We start from the raw sequence: 26,593 nt of genomic DNA, 5'->3' as shown, positions 1-26,593 counted from the left end.
TATGCTGTAATTAGATCCACATGTTGAAAAGAAATGTTAGTTTAAAAACAAAAGATAAAGGCTTGAGTTGCCCTCCTCCTTAGACTGCCAGCAACGGGCCTTGATTCGCCTTCTGGTTATTAACTGGAAATCTTTCCCTAGTCCAGTGTATACACATGTTTAAATACAAATGATGGATTGTTATAGCAAAGCCTTTATCACATGAAACACATTCTATCGCTGAGATAAAAAGCACCTTTAAACAGAAACTCGCGCACCCCCATCAACAGGTGAAGTGAGCAACGGTGGGGTTTTTCATCTTGTTTAATCAAATAAATGTTTTAAAGAAGCTGAAAGAAAGGGTAATTTGATAATTGTTTTACACACGTGTTGCTTGTATGTTTTGAGTTCTTATCATGAAAATATGAGGGTTCAAATGAGTGAAGAGAAGATTGAGGCACTTTGGAGGGAGACGCACACAGTGGAAGATGAGCCAAGGAGTGTGATTCAAAGATTGCAAGGCAAGAAGGGACCATTGTGATCATCTAATCTGATCTCTCGTACAACTCAGGCCAAAAAAACCTTCCCCCAAATAATTCCTAGAGCAGATCTTTTAGAAAAACATCCAATCTTGATTTAAAATTGGCCAGTGATGGAGAATCCATCATGACCCTTGGTAAATTGTTCCAATGGTTAATTACCCTTATGCCTTATTTCCAGTCTGAATTTGTCTAGCTTCAACTTTCAGCCATTGGCTCATGTTATACCTTCCTCTGCTGGATGGAAGTTCCTCATGTCGATACTTACAGACTGTAACCACGTCGCCCCGTAATCTTCTCTTTGTTAAGCTAAATAGAGTGAGCTCTTTGAGTCTGTCACCATAAGGCCTGTTTTCTAATCCTGTAATCATTCTCGTCACTCTTTTCTGAACCCTTTCTAATTTGTCAACATCCTTCTCGAATTGTGAGCACCAGAACTGGACACAGTATTCCAACAGCAGTTGCATCAGTGCCAAATACAGAGGTAAAATAACCTCTCTGATTTGGAAGATGCATGAGGATGAGGTGATGTCTGTGTTCTTATTGCAAATGGTGCTTTGCTCAGGATATTTCTTCACTATTAGAGAGACCCACAGTCCATCTAGGGATTGAGTTGATGAGGCTATAGTAATAATAATAGTAATATCTACTTCTTATATAGCACTTTTCATCGGTAGATGCCAACGTGCCTTATATTTGGTCTCTGTCATGTTTGCCGGTTATCCTATCTCAAATGATCTTTGAGGTGTTTGATTTAATAGGGCCTGTATAGGAAAATGTTTTTTTTTATATATACACCTTTATTTATTCTCTCCATGGCAGGAACATGATGGAGGGAATAGTCTTCCAGCTCATCACAGTGCCCATGAACCCATTTCTAAATGCGGTGACCTAGACGTCATCCTCGATTATAAGGCCTCAAGCCAAAAGCTGCTGGTAACTATCCTGGAAGCTAAGGATATCCCAGACAAAGACCGCAGTGGTGTGAACACCTGGCAAGTTCACACAGTCCTGATGCCCAGCAAGAAACAGAGGGGAAAGTCGAGCATTCAGAAAGGACCCATCCCGGTGTTCAAAGACAGAATGACCTTTAATAAGCTGGAGCCAGAGAAGCTGAGTAGCTACGCACTCAGGTTCCGTCTGTATGCGGTGCGCAAAATGATCCGGGAACAGATGATGGGCGAGCAACTGTTTTATCTGAGGAGCCTAAACCAGGAGGGGGAAGTGAAAGTGACACTGGTTTTGGAGCCCAGGAGCGATATGAGCGTAAGTCTATTAAACAATTCATTGCATCGTTGGCGGACGTGGAGGGATACAGCTTACTTGGCTAATGCACCGACTTCTTCATTAAGGATTCTTAACCCTTAATGCTGCTGGCCCATTTCCTAGCACCACTGTTCAGATCTCAATTTTCATCCTGGTCTCAAGTGATGAATGTCAGCACTAGTTAGAGAAAGCTCAGTGCTCAGCGTCCATGGTACCCGACGCATTCACTAATGCTCCCTTTTAGACGTTTCAGTAGGATTGAAAGGGAGCAGGGGTGCATGGTTTTTAAAGTGGTTGTTTGCCAGAACCTGGGAATGGGCGACAGGAGATGGATCACTTGGTGATTTTCTGTTCATTCCCTCTGGGGCACCTGGTATTGGCCACTGTCGGAAGATGGGATACTGGGCTAGATGGAGCTTTGGTCTGACCCAGTATGGCCATTCTTATATTCTTATGTTCTTTCATAAGACAGAATTTCCACCTTGTATGTATTTAGGGACCAGATCTTTCTATGTAATCTATCGTGTTCTGAGGTTAGGAGGGCCAAGTTTTCAAAATTAGGCACACAAGTTCCATCCACAAAAGCAGAGTTCATGATCTCAGACTAGTAACTGCTCATTAAATATGCAGTAGAACCCACAAAAAGGTCCATTGCCCAACAACCAACCTTCCATTTTGCATCCATCATTACCCATTTGCATCCACACATGCATGTTTTCTACCAGTTGGACACTTTCTTTGGCCTGAACATTTTAAGCAGCCTCTTGTACATTCCAGAGAACTGCCCAGTTTTCAGAGTCCTATGTATAGACAGTGAATATCACCACAAAAGCATTGTAGCTGGGGTTTTCCAAGGAGTCTGAGGAAGTTTGGTGCCTTGCTTCTGTAGGATTTGGTCACTTTACTCCTTTAGTCTCCTTGGAAAATCCCAATTTCCAATCCCAGATTAGATCATCTATGATATCAGAGTAGCAGGATAATTGCTGTGCCATCAGGTTGATTTTGAAACCATAGCCATTAAACTTCTTCCTCATTTTTGTTGTTGGGAAAAATTACATTTTCAAACACACTGTTTTGTTTTGTTTTTTCTTTATAAAGCAGGCATGTCTTGTACTAATATTCAATCCTTTGGCAAAAAGAAAAATACTAACAGGTATTAAAACAGGCCACTCTTTCCTCTAAGGCCTTGTCTACAAGGAGACAGGGAAAAGGAGGGAATTGAGCAGAATAATTATTCCAGAAAAAAGTCACTCGTATTCCAGAATAGTGTCCATATAGGGAGCTATTCCAGAATAGCTGTTGCCAAAAAGCTTATTTTGCAATAGCTATGCCGGACAATTTTCCTGTGTACACAAGGCCTAAGACTTTTCACCATATAAAAGAAACTCCATATGAGATTGTGCACACAAAATGAATAATAAACCATGCAATTGCAGGGGGAGGGGGAGGACAGAATTGAACATGATGGTAACTAGGAAGAAAGCAAGAAAATATACAGCAAGTGACATAAAAGATGGAAGATTGTGCTAGACACATTCCATCAGAAAGTCATTTTCAGGGAAATTTACTCTCCTTTTGATGTACTGGAGCATATGTTTATCTCAAAGACTTTGATTTACACTGGTAATAACACATTAGACAGGGCTTCTGGCCTCTCTCGAGAGAATATTGAAAGATGTGTTTCTGCAAAGTGATGCTGGAGACTTGTTCCTGCAGTTCTATCTTCTGCCCCATTGTTATTCATGCAGATGAGTCTTAGTCATTGGCAACTCCTAGAAGAACATCACAACCCTACCCAATTAAACCACAAGGCATACATTAAAGGGGGAGCGGTGTTGAGCATTCCAGAGGGACTCTCTTTGCTCTTTCCCTGCAGAGCGGAGACTCTCAGATCAGTCTGTCGGCAATCTCGCACAGCGATAGCGCTTCTTCAACACAGTCCCTGTCGCACGGAGGCGTACCAGAGCTGCTGGTGGGACTGTCGTACAATGCTACTACCGGACGGTTGTCAGTAGAGATGATCAAAGGCAGCCATTTCCGCAACCTTGCTATTAACAGGCCGCCCGGTAAGTGAAGTCTCTCATAATGGCACACCTATTCGTTAGAGCCACAACCTGGTTTTATTTTCTTGATACAGTTTTTGCCACATCAAGCTATCCAATTAAAGCATTTCCCAATTGAGTCTCTGCACATTTGAATTTTACACTTAATAGTGAAATAAAAAATATTATTCCAAATGCATGTGCTGGTAAATTGGCCTGTGCATTTCGAATAAAGTATCTATCTGTGGTACTGATGTGGCTGCCATTACCATAGTATCAGAGCGCCTCACAATATTTAACGTATTTATCCCAGCGAGGCAAAGAAGTAGTATTAGCCCCATTTTACAGAGGGGAACTGAGGCACGGAAACACTAAGTGATCTGCCCACAGGAAGCCTGCGGGAAAGCAGGGCCTTGAACCCAGGTCTTTGGACCAGCCATCCTCTCTAATATAAAAAATAAAAATCGGAGCCAAGAGAACATATTTAATGCTTTAATTGTGTCTAGTGCTCGTGAAGCATGACAGATTGACAGCGAAGCTGACCAAAGTCTGCGCTTTGCTGCCAATGTGCCTCATTCAAAGCTAGAAGGTACCTCCTCTAGGGGCGAGTTCAAACTTCATGGCCCTTCTGTCTGTGGCCTGTCATCCGAGAACTAGCGTGAATTGAGGAGGTATTTTTTGGTGATGTGGTTACTTGCCCATTGAGAACTGGATGTGGACCATTTCACATAAGCCTCCAGACATCTACCTGATGGCAACAACATTTGGTCACTATGAACCTGGGCTCGATTTGAACTGGGGATCTATAAATGAAGACTCTTTGGGCTTGAACCTGCAGAAGGCTGTGCACCTTTGTCTCTGATCCACCAAAGCATTTTAGCACACACTTAAATCTAAGCATGTGGGTAGTTCCATTGAAATACTTAATTGCTTTGCTAGATTGTGGCCAGAGTGCTCAGAACCTTGCAGGATGAAGCCCTATATCCCATTACCTAAGACCCACAGCTAGCCAGACCCTGAAGAAATAAGATTTTCTTCGAATTTTAATGAAAATCTTCAAATGTGTTGTGGTCACAGGTCTAGCTGCCCCTTTCTGGTCTCTCAGAGTGCCCCCAACTCAGGTCTTGGGCCTCAGGCTAGAATCATGCAGTTCTTCAACTCTTAGACCAGGACCTGGGCTATACTACCCTGTGTATGAAACAGTCTTGTCCTGCAGATCCAGCTGGCTTCAGGCACCTGTGGTTCTTCCCTTCAAGCGCCAATGACCAGTGGTATATAGGAACCAAACAGCCTTCTTAAAACCATTATTTATTTGGTAGCGGGAACAAAGTGTAAGAGAAAAAGGATTTTAAAACAACAGAGACTGCACACATGTCTATCTTGCCTTGAGTCCTGTCCTCCCACAAAGGTGACCTCAGCAAGCCTAGCTTCCCCCTACACACACCCAGCGGGCCCTGTGTCTGTCTGGTTTCCCTGTCGCCCTCTATCCCGCTGAAGGTATTGCAGAGTTTACTTGGTTGACTGGCACCCAGATTAGCCTCATCCGGGTGCGAGTTGCCGCACTGCAAGGCCACCCCCAAGTTACTGCGTCCTCACTGGTGCGGCACTCATTGTGTGTGTGTGTGTGTGTGTGTGTGTGTGTGTGTGTGTGTGACTAGCACTTGCAGGGCCATATCCCATGGTTCTTTGTGCTGCAATAAGCTGAGCCACCATTTTGTGGTTCATTCCCAGTGCATTGTGGCAGAACGTGTCTGTCCTTCTGGATGCATGGGGGGAATTGTGGGAAGGCACTGGAGGACTGTCATCATTCACATGGCTTAGCCTGCATCTTCACTGCAAACTGGACAGCTTCCAGCCCAGGTTCTAACCCCACTCCCAGCCAGGCCAGGTATCCAAAGCTTACAACATCTCCAAACCTGGGATCAGAGGTTTTTCTGTGTGGATGGTAGTGGGATTGGCCTAAAACTTGGGTGAGAGTCTAGGTTAACTGTGCAATGAAGACATACCTGACAAGATGTTGTTTTGATGCCTGCCCAAGTTCTTTGTTTTCATGTTTGCAGGGCCCTGGTTATTGCTGATTAAACCAGTTTTGTAGGCTGATTGGAGACTCTGACAGTGTCAGCAAAGCAAATAAGTCTGGCAGTGTCCCTTAGCACTTAAGTATTTGCTAATAAGTGGCTATCTTGAGTTCTTCTCCCACTTCCTGCCTGTATCCAGACAGCTCACTATTACATTAAATCAATATATTCATACAATAAACACCATCCCCGTAACCAATACAATATTCATAATTTGCTGCAGGGAAGTTCCATATTTGTCACAATATGCTTCCCCATCCAAAGTCGCATCATTATTTTCTGTTCTATACTGTACTTGCATGCCTGGAAAATGACTGGTAATGTGATGTCAGGGAAAAACCTATCAAAAAGAGAGCTCCAAACCCCAGGCTAGAAACTGCAGTCGTCACCACTGTTGGCACTCCAGTGAAGTAGTATGAGATGCAAGTTGCTGCTCTGATTAGGGTGCTGTTCTTTGGATGAGATATTAAACCAAGCCTCTTTTCCAGGTAGAAACTAAGAATCCCATCTTGTTTTTGAGGAGCAGGGAGATAGCCGTAGAGTCCTGGCCAATATTTCTTCTCGCAGTTTAACGTGTTCTGGGGTCCAATGCTGAGAGAGCTATTTTTGAAAGACATAACAGGAACTTCAAGCATAATGGGGCTTTGTGAAGGGCTTTGGGACAGCTAATGTAAAAGGCAGTGGAAAACCAAACCACTATGCAATGCGCACTGTACAGGCGAGAAGACATTGAGAGAGAGAGAGCATGGAGTACAGGAGTGAGGTACTTGCGGCACGTAACCTCCCATGTCATAGCCCCCGCCAGCTTAGTAGCTGTTGAAATAAGTGTAATGTTTACTCTCCAGATGGCGTTGGGCAGATGCTCAGGGGAGGCAGCATGAGGGAAAGAATCTTTCCCACCCCCCTACGTGCACACAGTCTGCAGAGTAGCTGCAGAGCCATTCCATGGATACTACTGCAGTTCAGTGCTTCATGTGCAATGAAAGAAGTGCCGGGGCTCAAGCAATTTTTTTACTTTCATAACTGACGTGGCGAGTCCAGAGGTGCCGGAGCTACGAACTGCCAAGCCCAGAGGTGCCAGCACTCAGCACTGGCTCAAATTAAGCACTGCTGTAGTCCAATGGCTTTAGTATCCTCTGATGCCTATTGGTCGATCCACACCCACCCACCGCCCTCACCAAAGTGTAGGGGAAACAGCAGGAGGAGCTACACAGCAGTAAATCGTCCAGTTCAACTCTACCATGCTCTGTCCTCACTCCAACCTGGCTCTCTGCCCCACTGAGGGCCCTCCATAACTGAGCTCCATGCCTCATGTGGCATGCATGCCCCCTACACGGCTCCCCAAATCCACAGTGGTTCTGGTGCCTGGGGAGGCCCCCACACCTGCAGAGGCAGGCGCTACTTTTGGACCTCAGTGATTTAGAGGGCAGCATCTTGGAGTCTGCAAAAGCTGTAAGAAAGAATTTTTGGGGCAAGGAAAGAGTGTTTTTCCCCCCGGATTTATCTTGTGCATCACAAAACCTTCAAAACAAACTGTTGTTGAGGGTTGAACTGAGTGAGTTAAATATTGCAGCCTCCCTTATTTCTCCTGTAAAAATGACAGTGATCCATCGATGTTAATTTTTAAAAAATCTCAAGATTATGATGCACGTGAGCAGTTTTTTTGCTGCTTGACTTTCTGACACAGCGTCTCCTGAGATGGACTCAGAAGTGGCATTTGAAGGTAGTTTGGTCCAGGATTTCAGGAATTGTTCACCTGGACCTTCCGGGCTGTAGGCCTGAGTCTGCAGTTGTTACTCATGTTAGTAGTTCTATTAACTTCACTGGGCACCCTGGGAATACAAACAAAAGTAAGGGCTGCAGCATCAGGCCCTAAGTGATCCCTGTATATTTACCTATTGTTACCGGCAAAGCAAAGAAAGGGCTGGCAGAGCCCTGAGGAGTTTGTTTGGCTGGCTAACAGGCTGGTGGTGTCAGGGAGCTGACGTCTCACTGAGCACGTCTCTCTCTCGCTGAAGCAGGGGTTTAACAAGGTGACGCTCAGTCCCGGGCACCCTGAGAAAGTGTCACACGAGTGTTTTTTCTGTAGTATGTGCCTTTTTCCATGACGGCCCCTCCGTATTTTAACGCTAGCCATGTATGTATAATATGTATCTTGTTTTATTTAGTCCTCTTTAAACTCATCAGCTTGTGCTCATGTTTCCATCCATTACAGAAGAGAAGAACTTAGGCTAGGTCTACACTATGGGGGGGGGAGGTGTCGACCTAAAATATGCCAACTTCAGCTACGCGAATAGCGTAGCTGAAGTTGGCATATCTTAGGTCGATTTACCTGGCCGTGAGGACGGTGGTGAGTCGACCGCTGCCACTCCCCCCTCGACTCCGCCTCTGCCTCTCGCTGCGGTGGAGTTCCGGAGTCGACGGCAGAGCAATCGGGGATCGATTTTATCGCGTCTACACTAGACGCGATAAATTGATCCCTGGTAGATCGATCGCTACCTGCCGATCCGGTGGGTAGTGTAGACATGCCCTTATCCTCCTCTCCTTCCATGTTCTATTCACACTATTTTATTGGGTCCCTAGAATGGTTCTGGGGGGTTATATTTTAGTCTCCTGGGTGTTTTCCTCAAAAACCCGGTATTCTCACTTAAGTGAGAATAATTTTACAATGAGTGACAGCTGGGACCTGCAGCCTTGATAAATGCCCTTGTCTTATTTATTATTAATTGTTATTATTTATACTGGGGTAGCGTCTAGGACCCCCAGTCATGAACCAGCACCCCATTGTGCCAGGTACTGTACAAACAGAACAAAAGGACAGCTCCTGCCCCAAAGAGCTTGTAACCCTCTGCCAGACATTTCCTGCTGTTCTGTTTGACTTCTCTCCTTCCAAGCACAATCTTAATTCTTTCCCTCTGTGCATTTCTTGTGGGGTTCATGTTAATGTATAATGCCCCTTGTCAAACACTATTGTTCCCACTTCCCCTCTGGTAAGAATAACCCTCACAGCCTTTCAGCAAGTGCAGAATTAATCACACATGATAATTACAACCGTACATGATCATTATCATACCAGCAGCATATTAACCCCATTAAACAAACACAATAGCATTAATGTTAGAAAAGAGAGGGCGGGGGAGAGAAAGAGAATGAACAAATCAAAATCGGAAAGGGAAAAGCTCTTCAAATCGAGATTTAACGGCTGATGAACAAAAACCAATCTGTGTTATGAGTAGTGGGGGCAAGAAATGCAGAGGATACTGCAGATTATCTAGCTAAGAACTTCTATGATCCTCGTCACCATGGTATCAAAGTGCCTCATGATCATTAACAGATTTTATCCTTTCGACACCCTGGTGAGGCAAGGAAGTCCTGTTATTCCCACCTCGGGAACTGAACTACAGGGTAGATTAAAAGAAGAACAGGAGGACTTGTGGCACCTTAGAGACTAACAAATTTATTAGAGCATAAGCTTTCGTGGACTACAGCCCACTTCTTCGGATGCATATAGAATGGAACATATATTGAGGAGATATATTAATTGGCCTCTCAGAGGTGGTAAGACAACTCCCACCTGTTTATGCTCTCTGTATGTGTGTATATATATCTCCTCAATATATGTTCCATTCTATATGCATCCGAAGAAGTGGGCTGTAGTCCACGAAAGCTTATGCTCTAATAAATTTGTTAGTCTCTAAGGTGCCACAAGTCCTCCTGTTCTTCTTTTTGCGGATACAGACTAACACGGCTGCTACTCTGAACCTTTTCATTAGGGTAAATTAATTGATTCACCTGAGGTCACACAGAAAGTCCATGGCTGAGCCAAGAACTGAACCTAGGTTTCGAGAGTCCCGGTTGAGTGCCCCACCACTAAAAGATCCTTCCTATATTGTACAGTATTTGAGTGGGGTGAGGTGACCAAGACAAGGAGGACTAGGAGATAGCTCCAAATGTGACCTTGGAACTTGAAACCTTGACCGGTCTTAAATTTTATCTGATGCCTGTTGTATTTACGCCTTCATTAATTATTTCCCGTGTGAATTAAGAGCTCTCTTTAATAGGAATTTGAACAGGGAGAGGTGTGAAGCTAGAAAAGCCTGGGACCAAATTTGGGTTAAATTATGATAATTCATTAGCACAAAACCTTCCCCTGGGCATATTTTACCACTCAGACAAGTGACACAGCTCCCCATGTTCACCACCGTCAATTAGGATTTGGGCACCACCACATAATCATTTGAAACCAATCAAAACTTCTCCAGCCCCTTTTAGGGGTTACCTAGCAGATTTTGTAGCCCTCTCTGTATGGCTAGTCATGCCATGATCCCTCAGGAGAATCATATGGTCCAGTAAATGAGCTAAAATGGCAGCTGACTATAATTCATATTACTTTTTGTGTCAGGGTTTTTATGGAATCCTTCAAGAAATATCACCAGTTTCAGGTGAGAAGTAAAGTAGGGTTCTTGCCTTGCCTTCTGTCTTTTAAAAAAACAACAACGTTCTGTAGTGCCTGGGATAATTTGTAGAACATAAGTAGACTATAAGATGGTAGGCAGTAAAAGTCCACACCGCTCCAAAGATGATCATCTATGGATGTACACCAACATACCGGTCACTGAACTGGGAACCTCCAGAGCGAAAAGCTAGAACTGCTACAGGTTCAGCCAAGCTGTGTAGGTCGGGTGCTATCCAGACTCATATCATCTGCAGATCAGGCAACATGCACTCACCAGTGCATTACAAACATACTGTAGTTACAACTAGTTGCTTTGCCAGGAAATAAAAAAGAGAGAATGCTTTAATTAATCCTTCAGCATCCCTTTATTCTCCACCCCTGAATTTGCCTCCAAATAACCCTTAGAATCTGACGATGAGTGATCAGCATAGCTGAAAATCAAGCGGTAAATTCATTAACTTTTGGCAAGTGCATAGAGATTTTGCGTGGGAAGTGCAGTGGAAGTTCAAATGATTATTATATGCCCAGCAGTCAATGGTGCCCAGTAACTTCGCTTAACTTAATTATTTTAAATGTGTAAGAAGTATAAAAAAGCAGAATCCATACTACAGACTCACATCTTGGAAAATAAAAAGCAAAGCTATTTTTGAGTTAAGGGAATGCATTTGCAGCTGGATATATATTGATTCCAGCACCAGCTTCATTCCGATGTCTTTAAAACAAGCCGAAAGATTTTTTCCAAACATGTGTACAAGAATATAAACTGGTTCCCAGGGTAAAATCTTATTAAGCCCAAGTTTCAGGTGGAGGTGAATGTTTGCAGCAAATCTGCAACAAACCCGAAGAACAGGATTTACAAGGGATGTGCTGATAGGTCATAAAATAAAGCAGCACTAATGGGTGCTAACCCAATAAGCAAAGAAACGAAAGCTTTAAGTGCTGTTTTCATTGGGCCACAGCTGAGTTACTGTCTGTGTTGCTGAGAATAATGCCCCCCACAAGCTGTATAGTAATGTTGATTTGATACACTCATTGCCATCTGTTAATGTAACACAATGGGCATGCTAAACTCTAGATCTAGGAGCGGAGACATTAGGGATTTCCTCTGACACTTCACTCACAGTTAAAGTCCCTCCCCTCCCACTCTCTGGGGTTGACAGGTGAGCAAAAAAACCTGCTTCTCGTTGCCTGAAGCATTAATAGTGAAGTTTCCCGTCTCTTGAAAGGCCGGACACTTAGCACATCCAGAGAGGTATCTATATTATGCTTTAGTTGCATGAGCTCTTTCCCAGAGCGAATGTTAGTGCTGCTTTTCCTAGGGACTGGGTGGTTCAGCGAGCGAAGCATACTGCAGACAGCTGGCTTCAAGTCCTCTCTGACTTCACAGGGTGAAATTATATGGGTGTTCTCATGCTAGAACCCGTTGGTCATTGGTGCACCTTAGTTGTGGGGGAGCCTCCAAAAAAAAAAAAAAAAAAGCCGTGATCGCGATTTGCGGCGGCAATTCGACGTGAGGTCCTTCGTTCCGAGCGGGAGTGAGGGACTGTCCGTCGAATTGCTGCCGAATAGCTGGACGTGCCGCCCCTCCCCGGAGTGGCCGCCCCAAGCACCTGCTTGGCAAGCTGGTGCCTGGAGCCGGCCCTGCCTCCAAAGATCTAGACTCTGAGGTTGTCCAGAACCTACCTTAAATATCCCAGTGACGATTTCAGTCATTTCCTTTTGGCCTCTGTTGGGTTCAGTTGTATGTAGTCCCAGGAACTAGTAGACCAAGAATAGAGCCATTGTACCTAGTTCCTAACTGGAACCCATTTTAAAATTTCCATCTGGCATTTCAACCAGGGACGCTGCCCCTGCCCTAAAACCAAACTTTCTGCAGCAAGGGCATGTTCGTGTAAGGGCAGAACTTCTCCCCAGAATTTCCTGAAACCTTCCCCCCCAACCAGTTCTAATATCAAAAAGCCCCCATAGTACCCTGAGCACTGGCCAGAGCCGCTGGCTTCATCATGACACATTTCTACAGTGCAGCTATGCTTTGTCAGTACAGACACCCGCGAGGTAAAATAAACTAAAATCCCCATGTATAACACCAGGAACCCTGTGCCGATTGTTTTGTTTGGTTTCATATGCTGTCCAGCTAAAAACAAAAAAAACAAAAAAACTCTGTTTTGTTTTTAATGTTTCTGAAGCTTCTGCAAGATTCATTTTGTGTGCCACCAAAATCACAAGCCATCCGGCAGAAAGTAGAGTTCAGCTTTCAGTAAAGTACATGGGACCTGTAGTCTGCTTTGTGCCACATGGATTATTCATGTTTCTTGTATTAAGTGGGTTTTTTTCCTTCCCAGCCACAATCAGCAGACTATTTCATGACAGAATAAATTGCTCTCCTTTTCTTTCTACGGAGAAGATCTTTGTTGGCAAGTTTTACTTTGTCTCTAGATGCTGGCAGCCAAATTGCCATAGCTGGCTGGTGATAGGGCTGAACTTTTCCTGCAATAACCTGATAGCTGTACAGCTGTGCAGACTCACAATTTACTCCTCAATTGTCAGTTTCCTGACAGCTTTTTTCAGTGGAACAGTTTGAGGAATGGAGAGCCCTGCTTTTGAGCTACAGAAGTGTTTTCACACCTGAAGTGTAATTTCACACCTTGTGTTTCTCAGCAGATAAGTGCGTAACATAGCACATCAAACAGGAATAGAAAAGGATAGACATGCTGTAGGAAGGAGACAGTGGGTTGTAATTTATTTCCTATCTTCAGTGCACTCTGAGGTGATATTAAATTGCAAGACCTTGGTCTTTGATGTTTAAAAAGGTTAGAGCTGGGGTGACCTGGCAGAGTGACCCGCAAACAGGAATAGGCTGTAAATTTGCACCGAGCAGGATTTGTGGGATGATGAGATTGGGGGTTTTGACTGTAGAAAGCACATGATGTTAGGGGTGGTATTATAGAATCATGGAAACGTAGACTGGAAGGGACCTCAAGAAGTAAAGTCCAGCCCCCTGCATCGCAGTACTGTAGTTAATACAGATGTCTGTACATTAAAGAATTTGAACGGTGAATGAAATTGACCTTGATTCTGCTGCACTCAGGATGAAAAGCAAAAAGAGGATTTTATTGCAAGCTTGGGACAAATCCTGAAGTCCTTACTTAAGGCCAGATCATGCTACTGCATGCAGATGTCTCCTCTCTCATAAGAAAGAGGAGAGTGGTCAGCAGCCTCCATGGAACCTGCCTCCCCCTTTCAGGAACCTATGAAGGGCTGTCTATGGGGTCATGACCTGTCCAGGATAGTAGGTAGTAGTTGCCTTCTTTTAATGGGGAGTCATGAGAGGCAAGTGTAGCCAGGGGAGGCCCTGGTGGAGCAATTCCAAAGGAGCCATGCTGCCAGGAAATGGAGGAAGGGGTGCTGGGACCTCAGCTGGAGCGAAGATTCCATGGAGATGGTCATGGCCTCCCAGTGGGACCTGTAGGGTTTAGGGGCCAGACTTGCAGTTTATTACATGAGGCCAACGGGCAAACCCTGCCTGCCCACCAAGACTTAATGATGAGGAAATCCTCAGAGTTTTCCTCCCTTCTTATGCCCCTCCCATGGGTTTTATGATGGAAAGGGGTGATCTGACCTTCAGCTTTTACTCAGTGCTTACTCAGACAAAGCTCCCATTTGCTTCATTTGGCCCCTTGATATTCCTTCGCTAGTAGCAAAAAACTAAACTGTTTCTCTTCTCTCTTTTGTCCCAGACACCTACGGAAAACTCTGCCTCCTCAACTCCATGGGCCAGGAGATGTCTCGTTGCAAGACATCCATCCGTCGAGGCCAACCAAACCCCATCTACAAGGAGACGTTCGTCTTCCAAGTTGCCTTGTTCCAGCTTTCTGACGTCACGCTGATGATCTCCATATACAACCGGCGCAGCATGAAGCGCAAGGAGATGATTGGCTGGATTTCTATGGGTCAGAACAGCAGCGGAGAAGAAGAGCAAAACCACTGGCAAGAAATGAAAGAAACAAAAGGGCAGCAGGTCTGCAGGTGGCATACCTTACTGGAATCCTAATGGTCCCTGAGCTCCTGGGACTGCCCACTGGACCCTCCCATAATCACCCCGCTGAAAGCAGCCATCCCATAGCAAACATTATGAACCAGCCGGGTCTATTTTAACTGAATTTTTAAAACTCAGCGCACTCAGTGAATGTAGGTGCTGGGGCCCGGTGAGCAAATTTACCTGTTGCCTTTGGGGGGTTTCATACATTTTCTCACCCAAACGATAACCAGAAGGGAAGTGGTTATGAAAAACACAAAGATACTTTTACCCTCTTGCCGTCAATGCCTCGTTGATCTAAATTGCTTTTGATGCTATTTTCTTTTGGTGTCATGTCTTTCTCCCACCTCCATTCCTGTTATTGATGTATGCAAATGTTCTTGATACACAGATGACGTCATTAGTCTAGCACTGCATGCCACTCGCTCTTCCTTTTACTACAGTGTTTCTAAATCCTAAAGATAAACATTTGATACCACTTAAGACTGATTAATATATTTTCAGGTAGCATGGGAAAGCACTAAAGATTTCTCTGTAAACTGTTAAGTGCCTAGAGATTGCCATTACTGTCTTGTATTAGCAATGATCTTATTTACTAGTATTTGAAGTAAGCATGTTTCCTTTCTTGTGCAACCTATATCCCCAGATGTTTGTATGAGGTGATGGGTGTCAATTTAACATACTAGTTATATAATGCATGTTTAGATGCTTCCCTGTGTTCTTAGCTCATGGCTTCTATTGTTGTGAAAACAAAACAGCAACAAAAGAGAGAGAGAGACCAAAACAAGCTGCACATCTGCCTTTGTGCCTAAACCACGATTCTTCTAGATCATTGTTATCTCTTCTTAGTTTTTTCTTAACGTGAGGTTCGCTCGGAAGAGTGGTTCTGTGCATAGTGGGGTTTCGTGTTTATTATCTTTCAATGACTGTGTCAAATTGGCTCCAAGTAAAAAGTGCTTTTTCAAGCGTCCTGTAAAATATTCCAGGGATCTGAAAGTCAAGGTGAATTCTTTCCTTCTCTGACATCACGAGGAGGGATCTGCAGGCCCCATGGTGCTATCACTTCCCTTGTGCGAACCCACCTCAAGCAGTGATGTCGATGCACAAGAAGGAATAGAATCCCAGTTGCTCTTTTAGAGGTGTTGGCCCTGGAGGGCTAACAGAAGTGAAAAGTATGAGAGTTCACGCCTGTATCTGCATAGCCACAAAGGGCAGATGTGCTGACTAAGGGGAGGTGATTTTTAAGTAGTCGCGCTTCAGAGCGTAGTGACACTTTCAGTTTTAATAGTCATCTTTTTCCTGCCTCCAAAGTGGGTTAAACCCAGTGCAGGCAGTAGATAGGGGAAGAAGGCTCATTTTGTTTCTTGATTATTGATAGATCCAGTGCTAGCTGCTGCCGAGTATTAGGAGCCGTGACCCTAGTGCACGGAGCCATACAATGATTGTATTGGTCTTACCGGATGAAGATAGGTGCCAGATCTCTAAATAATTTCAAATAACACCTATTGCCAAGTCTCTAACTGAAGCCCTTCAGCTGGCGTCTCTCCATTCCTACTGACCATAGTGAAGCACAAAAATACTCGGCTGCAAAAGGCTTTCAAATTTGATTCACAGTTTCTCTGTTTCCCCCACTTAGAAAGAATTAGGGCCAAATTCTGCACTGTGGCACCACTACGAGTCTCACTGACTTCATGGGGGCTATGCAGGACCTAACATAAGCCCTGAGCCTTGGGCTGCATCTGAGCTACGGTCATTGCATCTCTTGCATCTATTAGCTCTTTTGCACCTGGAGATTCTCCCTTGGAGGAGGAATCTCCTCCACTCCCTAGTTAATCTGGCATTACAGCTCCTGTGCACCACTGGAGCAGCACAAAGCAACCAGAGCTGGATCTGGCCCATGTAATCTAGCAAACAAATTCCTTTTTGGCCGCAATGCTAATGCTATTGAATCACTGACTGAAAGGAAAAAGGAGTTCAGTTGAGCAGTTAAGTGGTAAATCCTGCAGTCTGGGGTTTATTACATGTTTCTAATGTACTTCCCTTCAGGACAAAAGCACAGTAAATTGCCCTGCTTAATGGCAGTCGTCACGGTGTTTAGTCATGTTTTGTAAATTTTGCATCATTTTTCTCTGACCTGCACAAAATGTACATACTAGTGTTTTTTTAAAGAACTGTTCTATGTGCGATGTGTGTATAATACTGAACTTACAGCATTTTGCTTATTAACCTACTGCACATGCAAAATGCGCGATGTGATTATATCATTCTAAAGGGGAATTACATATTGATACAAAGTTTCAGCCACTAGTGGAGATACACATGATTCTATATCTGTGGTGATTTTAAACTCCATCCTCACTCAGCCTTGGAAAAGATGATTTTTCAGAGGAATGAAGATAACTGGTTTGGGACTTCCGCAACATTTCACACCAAGATCCATTTTGAAGTTACGTTATAAAGGGACATTGATTTTTAAAATATATCTACACTATAGAAAATAGTTGGCCACCGTACAGCAAAATATGTAATTTAATCAAAACTATTAATTTTTCATACTTGGCTAAGATCTTTGGGATTAGGCATAGGTTTTTTGTAACAATTGTTAGGGCAATGATTTTTTCGTGGTACCTTCCAAGGAAAATTTCTCAATGGGTAAATGGGTGCTCAGAATTATTTAAACCCTGTTAATCAATAGAATGGTTCAGTCCAGAGCATCACATGTTTGTGGTTCATCTAGTTTCTGCTGAAATGTGGAGAAAGTTAGTAGCATTGGAGCAGACTTCCCTTTCAGTGCTTCCTCTGACAGGTTTATGTTCTTTTTTGTTGCACTACTATTAATGACTTGCTTCTCTAATTTTTCTGTTGAGATTAAGTTGATTATTCAGCAGTAGCATGTTCCCACCTGAGCCAATGTCCCCTGTCCTACATGGCTCTTTGCAGAGATGTCTTGGATTCGGTTATTACTCGTATTGGTGAAGTTGGACTTGTGCTCACATTCTGTATTGTGCAAAGCTGACTGCAGTTTGTCATTTCTCTAACCTCTTTCCCCCCACAAAAGTGGCCGAGGAGGTTGGTAGATGAGTCTTTGGCAATGCTTCCATTTCTTGACACCACCTTTTGATGCATTTTATTCAGATTTCTGCTCAGCACTTAGCTCAGAAATGGCAATGAGCTGTAGGCCTGTGTTTCTGTGCTCTCCATCCCTGGGGGTATAGAGGATCCTGTGATGCAGAGAGAGGAAGAGAGACGACCAATCCCTGATCCCACAAGACCCCAGGGTAGGGCTTGGCTGGGGTTACAGAACACTCAGTGAAGTGCAGCAAATGGTGGGCCAAGGTTGAGTTGCTGTAGTGTCAATTCACAGTGACTTCCCCTTATGCTCATGTTTTTGGATAATCTATCCCCCATTTAGCCCTGTTGACCAGACTCTTTGTATCCTACTTGGATTTTTCTTTCCTTTTTAAAAATTCATCATATTCTTAAAAGGGGAGGAACTAATTGCACCACTCAAGCCAAGTATGCTGTGGATAGGATCTCTGAAAACATCACTTGATCTCTACCAGTCCACCTCTCCCAGTTGTGACCTCTTCCTTTCTGGGGTCTCTCCTCAGCAGAAACGTCCAGTCATGGTAGAATCTCTGCTTTTTTTTAATGTGCACCAATGACAAATAGGGTGAGCCACCACATATATTTTCTCTTATAGTAATGCTGAATTTTAATTGAGGTCCTCAGAGATGAGTCTGAGGGCTTGTCTTCATATGAAAGCTAATCTGGAATAAGGTAGTGTGTGAATATAAAGAGAATTAACTACTCTGATAAACTCCATGTGTGGATACTCTTATTCTAGAATAACAGTGCCTTATTCTGAACTATAGCGTAATCCAGTGGGTTAAAATAATACAGAATAAAGCACTCTTATTCTAGAATAAACTCCACGTGCAGACGTTCTTATCCAGAATAACTCTACTTATAGACAGGTTTCAGAGTGGTAGCCGTGTTGGTCTGTATCAGCAAAAACAACGAGAAGTCCTAATAAATTTGTTAGTCTCTAAAGTGCCACAAGGACTCCTTGTTGTTTCTACTTATAGAGAAGCCCTAATCTGTTAATGAACTGGACCCCAGAACTGCCTGTTTGCAAAGGTTTTATCTGGACTGTCTCACACTCTCTTAGATTGTTATAGATTTTTTCCATCAATGTCTTAATTACTTTCGGCAGTTAGAGAAATAACTTGGCCTATGTTACCCCGGGATTCTGCGGTGCTACAGCTTCGTTACTGTAATGCTCTGAGTTTCCTGTGTTTTCCTTGGGGGCTAATGTTTCAATGGTTACAGTCTCTTGGATCTGCAGACAATATGCGGGTGTATTTTTAGCTCCTGCAGATCCTACGAAGCAGCTTGATGCTTTTACATAATTGACTGATATTCAGTCATGAATGTCTTCAGATGTTCTTGAACTCAAAGAACTAAACACTGCCAGCTGCTATTGATTTTTTTCTCTTCAGCGCAGAGTCTCAGGTGACATCTTGCGGAGGGAGAGGGTTTCCTTTGGTGGCAGGCCTCTATTCTTCACATACAGCTGGTGATGACCTTGGAGCCGGCATATGTGCTGAAGCTTGCTTTGTTGTTGCTGTTGTGTTTTTTTGTCAGTCCCACAGTTGTTATCAATTTTAATACGATAACTGGTGAGCCAAAAGATGAAGTGAAGCAATCTGTTACCCTTCAACATGAGTAGCTAACGTATAGCCGGAGAGAGGGACATGGCCTTCCACATTCGGTTACCCTGACACTATAGTTTCATTGGCTCCTAGGAAAGCAGTGGGTTAATCTGAAGATTATGGTAGTAATTTACAAGCTTCTGTCTGACCCAGGCTTGGTCTGCACACAGATTTTTGTATTGGTATCACTATGTTGGTAGGAAAGGTGGCTTTTTTTCTTTTTCTTTTCTTTTTTTTTTTTTAAATAAAAATAATTACAGCATACACGTATACTGGTGTGAAGGGCCCTTATAGCAGTACATCTTATTCCCTTTTATAAAGCACATTTATGCCAATATAATTGTGTCTACCCTAGGGGGAGTTGTACCACCTCAAATATAGTGGTATAGCTAACGCAGTATAACTTTCTAATGTGGACAAGGCCTTTGTAATTTTTACAAGTTATTGTTTAACTTTATGATTCCTTAAGCCTGTGTTCCAGGTGCATATGGTCAGTTCCTCAGCCGCCTGGCTTAAATCAGCCTAGATCAGCATAACTTGACTGGCTTCAATGCCGCTATGCCAACTGCTGAGGATCTGGCCCATAGACTTCCTTAGTTAATGCATGATACCGTACAATGACACTGTATACGTCTCAGCGATAGAAATAATTTAATAATAATGGTTTCTGTTATATACACCCGACCAGTGGGGGAGGGAGTCCTTCCTGAGCTAACCTGAGAGGGACTCCGTTACACATTGCCCTCCACTTGGGTCAGAAGTTACATGCCACAATTCATCCCTCCCTTCCTAGTGCAAACTCGTGCATTGAAAAGAGAGCACAACCGGAGAGCTCTAGAATGCCAGGGCTGGCAGCCTCCAGATCCCCCTAAATATGGGCTCTGTGCTAAAACTACCATCTAGCCCATAGTGAAGAGTAATGCTTGTTACTGTCAAATTTGGCCCCAAAGTCAGGTTTTACTAACAAGCTTTTTTTTGTAGGGGCTAGAGGAATGGGCCCCAGCTTTGCACATCCTGAATGATAACGCTCCCTCCCTAGCCACGTTTTTACATACACACCATGGAAAGCCCAATTTTCAGAATTGGCGGCCTAAGTGAGGGCACCCACTTCCATAACGGAGTGCTCCAATTGGCATGTAAGCAGCTAAAAGGAGTATTAAGTGCCTCATTACCAATTTAGCATCCACTGGGGAAGGACACCCTAACTTGCATAGTCATTTAGGAAAAGTGGGCCCCACCCTGGTTGCCTTTGTAGCTAGCCAGCGAGGAGCGACAGAGAGAAGTGTTTGCACAAATTCACTGTGACACAAGACACTGCTGGGTAGGCGGCAGGATCTTACAATGGGAAGAATTATATGATCGCCATACTGGATCCAGTGAGTAATCAAGTGTCTGAGCTGTGAACAAGAAGAAACAGTTTTAAGATCGGAGTCGGAGCACCAGCAGAGAGCTAGATGCCACAATGAACCAACAAGGCTTGTTAATGTCTATCTTCAGGAAGTTTGGAGACACCAAGGCTTGGGTATCATTTCACAAATGCATACTTTTGAGAGCACTGCATAGGAGCCTGCAGGAGATAAGGAGTGAATATGGAGATACCAGCTAACCTGTGATACTGAAGCATACTGCCTGGCCAAATTACTGCCATTTGTAGTCCGCAAATACCAAACAAAATGGATACCCAACCAGAATCCCTTGAAACATCACACCCAACGTGGGCCATGCTTAAAATAACGTACCCATGTCAACCTATTTTCAGTAATGAGAAGATAAACAATTCCAGAGGCCTAAATGTTCTAGCCCTAGGTTTTGCCTGGTCCTATTCAAAGACGGAAAAGCTGCCTTCCTATCTTGTTCTGTAGCTGTTGAGTCAGAGGTCTGCAAGTGGGGTATGTTGGGGGCTTTGGGATCATGTGCAGTCATATAGGTGGCACATGCCCAATGATATCAGCTTATGCAATCAGACTTAAGCCAAAGCAGATCTGGTGATGGATGACAAATTCAGGCACAACTCCATTGTCATCATTGGAGTTTTACCTTCTGGCACCAAGGATGAACTTATCCCTAGGAACTCTCAGCCATCAGTAGGTTTTCAACCATCCTATTAGTAATATCTGTAGTAGCCAATAGTCTTGAGTAATATATTGGCCTGTACTGCCCTTGGGTTCTCCTGATAATTAGACACGTGTGTTCTCCAGACCTCACTGTTGAGTTGCTCCTTATTTTGACTTAACGGTTTAATTGTTGGAAGGTACATGGCCATAACCAAAGGACAACAATAGATGGAAGGAAACTCTCATGTCCTCAGAAGAGCTTATGAAGTACCTTGCACACAGGTTAGAGTGAATATGGCATACTCATTTTCACCAATACAAACACATTCATCTTGCAGATTCATCTTCCATCTGATTCCACGTAAAGCTGAATTCCTCTGTGCCTCCCAGCTAACTCCAGTAAGAATGAGCCTTGAATTCAAACAAAGATACCTCTGTTGAACAAATGTTTTTCCCCCATCAGTTCTGAGACTTCTCATATTATAAAATTCCGCCACTCATAATTAGTAGGGGCAAAAAAATCTCATGCATACAGGTCCAGCTCCAATCTCATGTTTCACCAGCCCTACCCATAAGTTGGTCCAGGCCTATTGCTATGTCCAGACATCTGCACCTCACCCATCTCCACTTGCTCATAACTGCAGAAATCTGCCCCACGTCAGGATGATCAATATTTTCATGTTCAATGTGCAATATTTTACGTGCATGGTGCTCAGGATAAAACCTGTTCTCCAATCTTTTGCTGTCATGTGGCCTCTCAAGCACAAGCTTTCCAAACAGACATGCACCACAAACTTCCCATGACCCTGTGCAGTCAGAGGGCTTTAGATTTACTGGGCCAAAGTCTCTACTGGTGTAACTGCATTGATGCCAGCAGAGAATTTAGCTTGCTCTCCAATATTAAAAATAAAAGAAGTAATTATTTGATTTAACATTTAAAATATTTTATTGAATTTATATCTTATGTAAACTTTTTACAGTAGAGTGTCCAAGGGCATTTGCATGAAGAACACTGAAATATATATATCTGACTTGTTGATTTGAATATACTGTACATAAGCTATCTCTAGTGTGTACTGAACTCTTTCTATATTGGATCAGTATAATGTTTCTGGCAAGTAAAGGTTTTATTGTCTCACTGTTGCATTTACAGCTGGACACTGGAGATGCACTGGCTTTACATATATTCCAATCTTTCTCCTGTACATTATTTAGCTCATTCTATGTTCTTTAGAAACACATACTACAATGCTCCATCTCCACCTGGCTTGTGGGTGGACATAAATAGATAGTGCTGGGTATTTTCATAGAACAGCGTTTTAGGCCTAATTGATGGTGTTTAGCGGTCTCTAGAAGAGAAATCTGGGTGGTTTTAACCCATTCTCCTCCCCCCCCCCCCCGCTATTGTATAAGTAACACACATCACAAGCAGATAGCAACGTGAGCAGCATTCTAAATAATTTGCAGACCAACATTTGAGTGAGTATGCACTAAAAGTAACAGAGATTGGTACGTCTTACAGCACTTGAGATGCATAAGCACATGCTGTATCTATGAACTGGTTACTTAAGACAGTGGTGACAGAAGCAGATTAATAACATGTCAGATTTCTAACTTCTCTGTGAATAAAGCAAGTCTTCTAGAGCATGAATTCTTGGGTGATCACCACCACCACCAAAGGTGGTACAGTAACAGGAGAAAAATCATTATTGTGTGTGAGAGAAGTATCAAACTCAGACTCCTTTTTCACTTTTGTAACATTCGAAGATTAAACCTGAAATTGTACCATCTGCCTAGTTAATAAATAACTAGTATTGACTGGAATGTCAGGACCATAATTTTACCTGTTTGACGTGTGCTTTGAAAGAGAGATCTACAGTGCAAATCTGTGGTGAAAAATGTGACTAAAGAATGAGTGAAACGGGTTTACACTTTGCTTTTCACCTATTTGAAGATAAAACTTTTTTAAATCAACTTATGTACTAGCATGCATGATCATGTAGTATGTTGCCTCTTGCTAATTATATGCTACATTAGGAATATTAATGTCTAGATGAGCTCTCACTGGAAAAAACATTAAGCCCAGCTTCTGCAAAATGTCTAACTGAAACTATACGTGCCCATATAACCATTCAAAGCTCAGAAATAATCTTATTTTGTTATGCTGAACATGGTTGCTATTGGATTTTATCAATAAAGTCTAAGCAGATGGCTCATACAGACATGCAAAAACTGTGTCATCATTTTTTTGCATGTTGTAACAGACTTAATCCAAAGGATCTATGTGCATCTTGAAGTGATGGATTTTTTAAGCATGCTTCTGTTTTGCTCCGAACGAAGATGCAGTACTTCCAGCGCCTGGGACAGACTGATGAGCATAGGAAATATCGAGCCTCATTATCTTCCTGTCACACTCAGAGGAGTACTTTGGGCATGTGGATAGAGAGGGTTGGGGGGAAATGTCATTATTATTATTTTTTACTTCCTTTCTCTCCACCTCCTAAATTTCAAAATTTGAAACATGGATCAGCCATCTTGTTCCCTCCACCCCCAGATCCCTCCAGAACCCCTCAGCAGTTACAGCTCTGGCATCAAGAGTGGGGGCTGGGGCAGGAGCTGCTCTTCACAGCATCCTTGACTTGTGTAAGCAGTATTTCCGTACAAGGTATCACCTTTGCTCAGTGAACCCCTTCTCCCTTCAGGGCAGATCTGGTGTCTGGCACTGGTGGGAGTCTCAGTAGAGCACCACTCCTCTTTTATTCCCCCTGCGTTGTTGTAACCCTACTAGCTGCAGGAGAAGATCTGATTCATCATTAACCTCCAAAATAATATTAACATGCATACGTACTCACGCGCACATGCTGTCCTGGTGTGTTGGCATACATACAAATTTGTTAATATATCAAATACTAGAACCTTACGTTTTATACTAAGAAATACCCATCTAGACACTAGTACAGGATATACGTGTGTTATAGTTAAGTCATGCAAATGGCAATACCAATACATAAATTAAAGGAAGCAAACACAAAAGCTAAGAAATACAAAATTGCAATGACTATTGGTAATTCATTCTGTTGGGCTCAGAATAGCACCATAATACATCTGAGAAATCTGCAGTTTCTATACACAATAGGCCGAGATGTTTTGGATCTAGCTTGTATTTGCTGGGCAATTTTCAAGATCAGACCTGAAATGGAGTTTCTTTTTCAATAACTCTTGGAAGTCTCAATCTTTGGAAGCCTCAGCCATGCAGATTAGTACGAGCACAAGATGAATATAAAGGCAGTCCTGGCTCTCAGCACTTTCAGTCTAAAAGACAGACTCCCCCACAAACCCACCTCTGGGGCCTTCTACACACTTCACAAGGTACACAAACAAGGGAAGAAAGGCAGATCCATCATATCTGGTCATGGCACTCGTACTGAAGGAATATGAGGACTCCAAGGAACCATCATGAGGACATAAAAACGGCCATACTGGGTCAGACCATCTAGCCCAGTATCCTGTCTTCCAACAGTGGCTGGTGCCAGATGTTTCAGAGAGAATGAACAGAAAAGGATAATGATCAGACTTGCCAAACCTGCAGAAAAAATGCAGAAATTGGCTTGGTTTTGGCTTAATTGGTCTGTGAGTTGCTTGTTGGCTAGTTTTTGGCTTGTTGCTTGTTTGGCTTGTTGTAGCTTGTTGCTTCTTTTTTTTTGATCGGCTCCCGGCAAGCAGGGGTAAGGAGGGGTAAGGGCGGGAGAGAGTCGGGGTGCACAGTGGGCCCACCACAGTCCCAGACTGCATGTCGGGAGGATCTAGTCATACAGAGTGTTGGGGTTCTTAGGGATTGGCTTGTTTTGGCTTTGTTTTGAAATGGGATTAGCTTGATTTTTGGCTTATTGTGAAAGTTGGGGGGCTTATTTACTGCATGAAAGTTGGCAACTGTGGTAACGATCCACCCCCTGTCATCCAATCACAGCTTCTGGCAGTCCGAGGCAAAGGGACACCCAGAGCATGGGGTTGCATCCCTGACCATCTTGGTTAATAGCCATTGATGGACCTATCCTCCATGAACTTTTCTAATTCTTTTTTGAACCCACTTATACTCTTGGCCTTTACAACATCCCCCAGGCAATGAGTGCCACAGGTTGACTGCTGTGCGTGAAGAAGTACTTCCTTATGGTTGTTTTAAAGCTGCTGCCTATTAATTTCATAGAGTGGCCCCCCTGGTTCTTGTGTTATGTGAAGGGGTAAATGACACTTCCCTAGTCACTTTTTGCACACCATTCATGATTTTATAGATTTCTGTCAGACCCCCTTTAGTCATCTCTTTTCTAGTCTGAAGAGGCCCAGTCTTTTTAATCTCTCCTCATATGGAAACCATTCCATACCCATAATCATTTTGTGGTTGCCCTTCTGTGTATTTTTTCCAATTCTAATACATAATTTTTAAGATGAGGTGACCCAAACTGCACGCAGTATTCAAGGTGTGCGCATACTGTGGCTTTATATAGTGGCAATATGATATTTTCTGTTTTATTATCTTTCCCTTTCCTAATGGGTCCTAATATTGTTAGCTTTTTTTGATTGCCATTGCACACTGAGCAGCTGTTTTCAGAGAACAAACCGTGATGACTTTCTTGAGTGGCAATAGCTAAGTCACACCGCATTATTTTGTAACTATCATCGGGATTATGTTTCCCAATGTGCATCACTTTGCATTTATTAACTCTGAATTTCACCTGCTATTTTGTGGCCCAGTCACCCAGTTTAGTGAGCCCCCGTCTAACTCTTTGCAGTCAGCTTTGGACCTAACTATCTAGTGTAATTTTGTATCATCTGCAAACTTTGCCACTTCCCTATTTACCCCCTTTTCCAGCTCATTTATGAATACGTTGAACAGCGCTGGTCCAGTACAGATCCTTGGAGGAACCTGCTATTTACCCCTCTCTCTCTCTCCACTGTGAAAACCATTTATCCCCACTCTTTATCCTCTATCTTTTAACCAGTTACTGATCCAGGAGAGGAGCTTCCCTCTTATCCCATGACTGCTTACTTAGCTTAAAAGCCTTTGGTAAAGGACTTTGTCAAAGACTTTCTGAAAGTCCAAGCACACTATATCCAGTATATCACTCTTGTCTACATGGTTTTTTACCCCCTCAAAGAATTCTAAGAGATTTGTGAGACATGATTTCCCTTCACAAAAGCTATGTTGACTCTTCACCAGCATATCATGTTCATCTATGCATCTGATCATTCTATTCTTTACTATAGTTTCAACCAATTTGCCTGCTGCTGTACTTAGACTTACCTTCTGTAAGTGCCAGGATTGTCTCTGGAGCCTTTTTAAAAAATCAGCATTATATTAGCTATCCTCTAGTCATCTGATTTAAATGATAGCTTACCTACTACAGTTAGTAGTTCTACAGTTTCATAGTTG

General features: G+C 43.2%; 1 protein-coding gene across 5 annotated transcripts in view; it reads left to right on the top strand.

Annotated features, from left to right (window-relative positions):
* Positions 1-23,397, top strand: part of SYT16 (synaptotagmin 16) — a 140,158-nt gene extending 116,761 nt beyond the window's left edge. For all 5 annotated transcript variants that reach the window (XM_065593786.1, XM_005285877.5, XM_042841326.2 and 2 more), the window contains 3 exons: positions 1,341-1,784; positions 3,661-3,850; positions 14,098-23,397. In XM_065593786.1, the coding sequence (XP_065449858.1) occupies positions 1,341-1,784; positions 3,661-3,850; positions 14,098-14,411 (948 nt within the window). In that variant the 3' untranslated portion in view covers positions 14,412-23,397. The remainder of the gene's footprint in view (positions 1-1,340; positions 1,785-3,660; positions 3,851-14,097) is intronic.
* Positions 23,398-26,593: the final 3,196 nt, after the last annotated feature.

The sequence above is a fragment of the Chrysemys picta genome, chromosome 4, assembly GCF_011386835.1.
Source record: "Chrysemys picta bellii isolate R12L10 chromosome 4, ASM1138683v2, whole genome shotgun sequence".
In the NCBI taxonomy this organism is placed as follows: domain Eukaryota; kingdom Metazoa; phylum Chordata; order Testudines; family Emydidae; genus Chrysemys; species Chrysemys picta.
Note: the sequence above shows the minus strand (reverse complement) of the source record. Positions and strands in the feature narration are given on the sequence as shown.